Source organism: Colobus angolensis, unplaced genomic scaffold (genome assembly GCF_000951035.1).
Source record: "Colobus angolensis palliatus isolate OR3802 unplaced genomic scaffold, Cang.pa_1.0 Scaffold77, whole genome shotgun sequence".
Lineage (NCBI taxonomy): Eukaryota > Metazoa > Chordata > Mammalia > Primates > Cercopithecidae > Colobus > Colobus angolensis.
In genome coordinates, this window is record NW_012121487.1 from 3,561,077 (window position 1) to 3,568,937 (window position 7,861).

The window sequence follows — 7,861 nt, forward strand, 5'->3', positions numbered from 1 at the left end:
ATCTAAAAAAAAAAGAAAGAAAATTTTTACATGAAGCTATAAAATTGGGGTTTAGGGTGATAATAGCCCATTTCTCAATAACATATATACAACAAATGCAATAACAGTGCTCATGACATGCTTTCTCTGGTGTTTCTTGATTAAAGTAAAAAATCTAGCATGGTATTACTATGTACATAGACCCAAGACAAAAGAAAACAGGACCCATGGTTGGGGCTGAACATCATCAGACTGGGTTGATTCAAACCTTATTTACAAGTTTACAAATAGATGGGAGGGGGGCAGTTACAGAACAAGCTAATAACTAAAGCAAAGTATTTGCATTTACCTCATACCTCATTTTCTTTCTTTCTTTCTTTTTTTTTTTTTGACGGAGTCTCACTCTGTTGTACAGGCTAGAGTGCAGTGTCGCGATCTCGGCTCACTGCAAGCTCTGCCTCCCAGAGTAGCTGGGACTACAGGCGCCCACCACCACACCCGCTAATTTTTTGTATTTTTAGTTAGAGAGGGGGTTTCACCGTGTTAGCCAGGATGGTCTCGATCTCCTGACCTCATGATCCGCCCACCTCAGCCTCCCAAAGTGCTAGGATTACAGGCGTGAGCCCCACACCCGGCCGACCTCATTTTCAATATTACTGTATGTTATTATTTGTTAGAGATGGGGTCTCACTCTGTCACCCAGGCTGGAGAGCAGTGACGTGATCATAGCTCACTGTAGCCTCAGACTCCTGAGCCCATGCGATCCTTCTGCTTCAGCCTCCTGAGTAGCTATAGGTGCCTGCCACTATGCCAAGTTGATTATTATTATTGTTTTATATAAATGGGCCCACCAAAATGCCTAGCTAAGTTTTGTAGTTTAGTAGAGACGGGGTTTCACCGCGTTAGCCAGGATAGTCTTGATTTCCTGACCTCGTGATCCACCTGCTTCAGCCTCCCAAAGTGCTGGGATTACAGGCGTGAGCCACCGTGCCCGGCCCCACAATTTTTTAAAAAATAACGGGGCACAGTGGGCCTCACCTGTAGTCCCAGCCACCTAGGAGGCTGAAGTGGAAGGATTGGCTGAGTACAGGAGTTTGAGGCTGCAGTGAGCTATGATCATGCCACTGCACTCTTCCCTGGGTGACAGAGTGAGACATCTAGTAATAATGATAACTTAAAAATCCTCAAAAGGAAGAGGTATAGTCTCTGAAGTATGAGGGATGGAGGGTAGGTGTGAAGAAGGACTTTCTAGCAGAGAGGAAATGTTGAAAAGAAGCCTGTAGTGGGGAGAATTTTGAGCACGGAGAAAGTCAGGGACTGCAGCAGAAAAGAGCACAGGTTGGACTTCCAGCCAGTCTGTTGTAAGAGACCCAGGGATGAGGCAAATGAATAGAGCAGAAGGCTTTACTCCCTTGCTCTGACATGAGGACAGCAGGGATGTCGGGGTCCCACTGCTCCAAGCTGGCCAGCTCTGAGCAGGTGGCTCAGAGCTGGGAGCCCCCTGACGTGCCTGAGGAGTTTTATAGGCTCGGCTCAAGGCAGCCCTGGCTGGTGAGAGCCAGGGGCACTGGCAGGGTAGCTGACTGAATTATGGGCTACGGCTAGAGCAGCCCCCAAGTGCCCCACCTGTCCCTGCCCACTGCAGGCTTCCAGGATGTGCATGCCATGGTCTTCGTGGGCTTTGGCTTCCTCATGGTCTTCCTGCAGCGTTATGGCTTCAGCAGCGTGGGCTTCACCTTCCTCCTGGCCGCCTTTGCCCTGCAGTGGTCCACACTGGTCCAGGGTTTTCTCCACTCCTTCCACGGTGGCCACATCCATGTTGGCGTGGAGAGGTAGGCAGCCACCACCTACCCAGCTCCCCCAGGTTCACTAGGGGGGCCCCTGCCCATGGGCCCCAGATGTAGCCCTGTCCTTCAAGTCTGCTTCCTGACTCATGATTCTGGGTGTCACTTGGTTTCTCTAGGTGTCCTGCCTGTCCTTATTGCCTGATTTCCTCTCCCATCCTTGACTCTCACACTCAGCCCCACCTCCTCATTCTTTAGGGCCCTTGTTCCCCAAGAGCTGCGAGAAGGGTAGACAGCTCTGGTTCCTCCACCTAGTGTGGCTTTTGTCAGCCAAGTCACAGAACCTCCTTGAGACTCGATTTCCTCATCTACAAACAGGGCCAGGTGATCCCTTCCAACTCCAGGGAGGAGCTTGACCTCCTTGTCTTTTCTCCAGAACTCCACCCCCACCCCACCCACCAAGTCATGCTGCCCCGGCTTCATGCCAGGCAGAAGCCCAGAGGCCAGCCTCCCTCACCCCTCTTGTGCTCCCCCTTCTGCCCCATCCCCAGCATGATCAACGCTGACTTTTGTGCCGGGGCCGTGCTCATCTCCTTTGGTGCCGTCCTGGGCAAGACCGGGCCTGCACAGCTGCTGCTCATGGCCCTGCTGGAAGTGGTGCTGTTTGGCATCAATGAGTTTGTGCTCCTTCATCTCCTGGGGGTGAGAGTCTGGGGAGGGATGGAGTGGGGTGGGGGGTGGTCAAGGTCAGCCTCTGAGCCAGGAGCGTGGGGGCGGGGGCAGGGTGCTGCCTCTCCACCTCACCGCACCTCCCCAGGTGAGAGATGCCGGAGGCTCCATGACTATCCACACCTTTGGTGCCTACTTTGGGCTGGTCCTTTCACGGGTTCTGTACAGGCCCCAGCTGGAGAAGAGCAAGCACCGCCAGGGCTCCGTCTACCATTCAGACCTCTTCGCCATGATTGGTGAGTCCTGCGAGGTGCAGTAGCAGGGCAGGGGGCTGGTCTGGAGGCCTCTGATCTGGGCTAGAGGTGACTGTCTCTCGTGGTGCTGACTACAGTCCTGCGGTTGTGCCTGGGCACTCGTTTCCCATTTGGATTCTGCTGTGAGAGCTCTGGGATCTGCACTTATCATTCTCAACAGTTTTATGATAAGTTCTTAGAATTCAGCCCTGGGGAATGCATATGCCCTGGGTCCTTTCTAAATCCACCTCCATCCCTACTTAAAACCTTCCAGGGCTCCCACCAGCCACAGGTTAGAAAGTGGCCTCCTCGGGCCGGGCGCGGTGGCTCAAGCCTGTAATCCCAGCACTTTGGGAGGCCGAGACGGGCGGATCACGAGGTCAGGAGATCGAGACCATCCTGGCTAACATGGTGAAACCCCATCTCTACTAAAAACTACAAAAAAACACTAGCCGGGCGACGTGGCGTCGCCTGTAGTCCCAGCTACCCGGGAGGCTGAGGCAGGAGAATGGCGTGAACCCGGGAGGCGGAGCTTGCAGTGAGCTGAGATCTGGCCACAGCACTCCAGCCTGGGCGACAGAGCGAGACTCCGTCTCAAAAAAAAAAAAAAAAAAAAAGAAAGTGGCCTCCTCAGCTGCCATGTCAGCCCCCCTCCTCCCTCCTCACTGGCTCAGGCTCCAGCCAGACTCAGCTTTTGCCTGCCCTTGCCTCCAGGCCTTTGTGTGTCTGGTTCCCGGCAAACAGGCAATCTCTGCAGGCCCCTGGTGCTGCCTTCCCCCTCCTAAGGATATTTCCTCCCGGGAGATTCCTGATGCCTGGAAGCCCCTGCACTCTCAGGCAGGGATAAGGAGAGGAAAGGTCTTGGATCACCCCAGGGACCCATAGGTGTTAGGAGCCCTGTCACCACCACCTGCTTCTTTCTTTCTTTCTTTCTTTTTCTTTTATTTTTTGAGACAGAGTCTTGCTCTGTTGCCAAGGCTGGAGTGCAGTGGTGCAATCTTAGCTCACCACAACTTCTGCCTCCTGGGTTCAAGCAATTCTCCTGCCTCAGCCTCCCGAGTAGCTGGGATTACAGGCATGTGTCACCACACCTGGCTAATTTTTTATATTTTTGGTAGAGACAGGGTTTCACCATGTTGGCCAGGCTGGTCTCGAACTCCTGACCTCAGGTGATCCACCCTCCTCGGTCTCCCAAAGGGCTGGGATTACAGGTGTGAGCCACCGCGCCTGGCCACCACCACCTGCTTCTAAGCATGTGCCTCCACCGTGGCTTCTGTTCCTCTATTTTCATAACTGCAGACAGAAGGCAAATCTGCATTTTTAATTTTTTTCATAGAAGGTATTGAATAGGGACTGAAGTGCCTATTCCTGTATGAAACAGAGAGGCTGGCTTAGGATTGCTCAGCACTGCTGGGTCAGAGTACAAAGAACCCCAGGGCAGCTGAGGCCTCCTTGCCCTTTGAGACCCAGATAAGTTTGCCTTGAATTCCAAAGGCTTCCCCAAGATTTCCAGGTGTTCCCAGGAGAGTTGCATTATCAGTTCTCTGCCTCCCGGCTCCTGGATTTTAGTGTCAACCAGACAGGAATGAGGCCCCTTCTTGGATTCTCCCATAAAGGCTCCACCTACAGGATGCAAATATGAGTGTGGGAGATTTTACTCAAGATTGCGGGGCTGCTGGGAAAAGCCACACCCAACAGACTACTCAAGACTGAGGGGCAGTCCCTAAGCCTCCCACCTCACTGGCTTACACCACAGGATCCCCAGCCTTCTCCCTCACCTTATCCTTTGGGTCCTTCTATCTCTCCCTCCAGGATGGGCCTGGGAACCTCATGCAGGAAGGCAGGGTAAATGGGCTCCCAGTTCTTTCCCAAAATGCACAGGCCCAGCCCATTCAGTACTCAGCAAACAGAGGCCTCTCCCAAACACTGAAGGGTCCACCCTGTCTAGGAGAGATTGAGGTTATCACTGTTTTCCTGATATGTGTATCAAGCACCCAGCATAGCCCCAACATGCAATGGCCTTTGCCTTTTTTCCTTTCTTTTTTTTTGTTTTTGTTTTTTTTGAGATGGAGTCTTGCTCTGTCTCCCAGGTTGGAGTGCAGTGCGTGATCTCGGCTCACTGCAACCTCTGCCTCCCAGGTTCAAGCAATTCTCTTGCCTCAGCCTCCTGAGTAGCTGGGATTACAGGCGTGTGCCACCACACCCACTAATTTTTGTATTTTTAGTAGAGACGGGGTTTCACCATGTTGGTCAGGCTGGTCTCGAACCCCTGACCTTGTGATCCACCTGCCTCGAGCCTCCCAAAGTGCTGGGATTATAGGAGTGAGCCACCGTGCTCGGCCTTCTTTTCCTTTTTTGACACTTAAAAAATGCCAATGTTCCAGCTGGATGCAGTACTCTGGACACTATACTCCAGCCCAGGCTGGAGTACAGTGGCATGATCTCAGCTCACTGCAACCTCTGCCTCCCAGGCTCAAGTGAGCCTCCTGCCTCAGCCCCCTAAGTAGCTGGAACTACAGGCACGTGCTACCATGCCCAGCTAATTCTTTTGTATTTTTGGTAGAGATGGGGTTTCACTATGTCGTCCAGGCTGGTCTCAAACTCCTGAGCTCAAGTGATCTGCCCGCCTCGGCCTCCCAAAGTGCTGGGATTACAGGCTTGAGCCACTGTGCCCAGCCCAAGGTGGTATTATTATCAACCCCACTGAACAGATGAGGAAACTGAGGCTGCTGAGGGTAGGTGACTTGCCTGCAGTTATACAACTTGTACCTTGCGTGGGAGCCACTTCCTTCTTCTCACTCCGCCTGCCTGTCCGCCATCTAGGGACCATCTTCCTGTGGATCTTCTGGCCTAGCTTCAACTCTGCACTCACAGCGCTGGGGGCTGGGCAGCATCGGACGGCCCTCAACACATACTACTCCCTGGCTGCCAGCACCCTCGGCACCTTTGCCTTGTCAGCCCTTGTGGGAGAAGACGGGAGGCTTGACATGGTATGGGGAAGAGGACTTCAGAGAGGCAGAGGGGGTGGCCTGGGCGGGGGAGGAGAAGAGGTCTGAGACCCTCAGGAAAGATTCTCCCGGGGAACAGATAAGGGCACAGGCATAGGGGCTCCATCTGTGCTGGTGGCTGTGGGGTCAGAATGGGAGGAGATATGATAGCAGGAGAGTGAGAGGCTAGATGGCAGAGGGACTTCCAGAAGCAGTAGGTGTCACTGTGGTGGGTAGGGTTGGGTTGCTGTGGGTGTGGCGATCTGAAAGGGCCTCCGATACTTTGCTCTTCCCTTAGGTTCACATCCAAAATGCAGCGCTGGCTGGAGGGGTTGTGGTGGGGACCTCGAGTGAGATGATGCTGACACCCTTTGGGGCTCTGGCAGCTGGCTTCTTGGCTGGGACTGTCTCCACGCTGGGGTACAAGTTCTTTACGGTATAGATGCCTCTTGGGGCCTGGGCAGAACATGGAGTCTTCGGTGACTTTCCTCCCGCCTCTCCAACAGGAGGAGGTGGTGGGGGGTGGGCACAGGAGACTCATGATCTGTCCTGCCCTCCAGCCCATCCTTGAATCAAAATTCAAAGTCCAAGACACATGTGGAGTCCACAACCTCCATGGGATGCCAGGGGTCCTGGGGGCCCTCCTGGGGGTCCTTGTGGCTGGGCTTGCCACCCATGAAGCTTATGGAGATGGGTGAGTTTCCTCCCAGCCCACACTGCAGTCACCATCCCTCTGGAACGACCTGTGCCATTCTCTTTCTTTGTGTGTGACCAAGAAAAAAGAATTAATTCATTCATTCCTCCATATTCTGGGAGCAAAGGAAATTGGAGTTAACAAAACCAATCCAGAAACTGCCCTCCTGGTCCTCAATCAAGTACAACAGAAGGTCATGGACAAATGACTTCAAGAGTGTTACTTGTTACTGAAGGGTCAGTAAGAGTTAATAACCCTTAGGATCTATTTTTGCACATCAAGGGTGGGCAAGAGCAACCCACAAATGGAGTCTTGAAAGGTGCCTAGGTGTCTGCTGGCCTACAAGGGTGGAAAAGTGTTCCAGGCTGTGGGCCTGGCTTAAGCGGTGGCCTGGAGGTGAGACTCAGCCTGGCATGCACCCTCGAGACCCACTTCACATCCCCCAGTGCGAGTTTCAGTGCCATGAGTAGCCCTGGCTCCGTGCTGCATCCCTCTCTCCTCCTACCACTGCCTTTCCACCATCTGGTCTCCCTGCAGCCTGGAGAGTGTGTTTCCACTCATAGCTGAGGGCCAGCGCAGTGCCACGTCACAGGCCATGCACCAGCTCTTCGGGCTGTTTGTCATACTGATGTTTGCCTCCATGGGTGGGGGCCTCAGAGGTGAGTAACCTTGGATTTTCCAGAGGAAGGAGCATGAGATCCTATACCCCTGACATGAATTCATTCAATCATAGATATTTATGGAGCATCTACTTTGTGCCATAAAGTAGGGATTGGGCTGTGGGTTAAGGGGTAACCAACCTCCTGCAGACACAGAGGTGCATGCAGTTGCTTGCTCCTTTCTGGTGCCAAGGGCGGCTGGGGAGTCGGCGAGGGGTGAGCGAGGCCCTCTCTTACAGGTCTATGCTTGCCTGTGCTGCTCCCTCTGCCCACTAGAGGGAAGCCCAACCTCAGGCTGAGGCCTAGAAGAGGCTGGCTGCGTCATGTGGGGCAGGGACAGGGAGGGGAGGAGACGGCCTGCCACCTCCAGATGCCAGTGCGAAAACCTTTCACAGAGGCGCACACTGCCCATGGCCCTGGGTCAGGCAGTCCCTCTTCATGTTTGGCCTTAGTCTTTTTGGCCTTCACAATAAAAGGATTCAGCATCCCCTCCCTTCTTTTACCTGGAAATTTCCTTCCTTCCCTCCCTCCTACCTTCCTTTCCTCCCTCCCTTCCTTCCTTTCTTTTTCTTTTTTTGAGACGGAGTCTCGCTCTGTCACCCAGGCTGGAGTGCAGTGGCCGGATCTCAGCTCACTGCCAGCTCCGCCTCCCGGGTTCCCGCCATTCTCCTGTCTCAGCCTCCCGAGTAGCTGGGACTACAGGCGCCCGCCACCTCGCCCTGCTAGTTTTTTTTGTATTTTTAGTAGAGATGGGGTTTCACCGTGTTAGCCAGGATGGTCTCGATCTCCTGATCTA

At 53.5% G+C, this 7,861-nt stretch overlaps 1 protein-coding gene across 4 annotated transcripts in view; it reads left to right on the forward strand.

The window, feature by feature from the left end:
• RHBG (Rh family, B glycoprotein) overlaps window positions 1–7,861 on the forward strand; it is an 18,058-nt gene that overhangs the window by 7,710 nt on the left and 2,487 nt on the right. For all 4 annotated transcript variants that reach the window (XM_011928425.1, XM_011928424.1, XM_011928422.1 and 1 more), the window contains 7 exons: window positions 1,625–1,811; window positions 2,315–2,465; window positions 2,581–2,728; window positions 5,549–5,715; window positions 6,011–6,148; window positions 6,273–6,406; window positions 6,944–7,065. In XM_011928425.1, coding sequence (XP_011783815.1) covers window positions 1,645–1,811; window positions 2,315–2,465; window positions 2,581–2,728; window positions 5,549–5,715; window positions 6,011–6,148; window positions 6,273–6,406; window positions 6,944–7,065 — 1,027 coding nt within the window. In that variant the 5' untranslated portion in view covers window positions 1,625–1,644. The remainder of the gene's footprint in view (window positions 1–1,624; window positions 1,812–2,314; window positions 2,466–2,580; window positions 2,729–5,548; window positions 5,716–6,010; window positions 6,149–6,272; window positions 6,407–6,943; window positions 7,066–7,861) is intronic.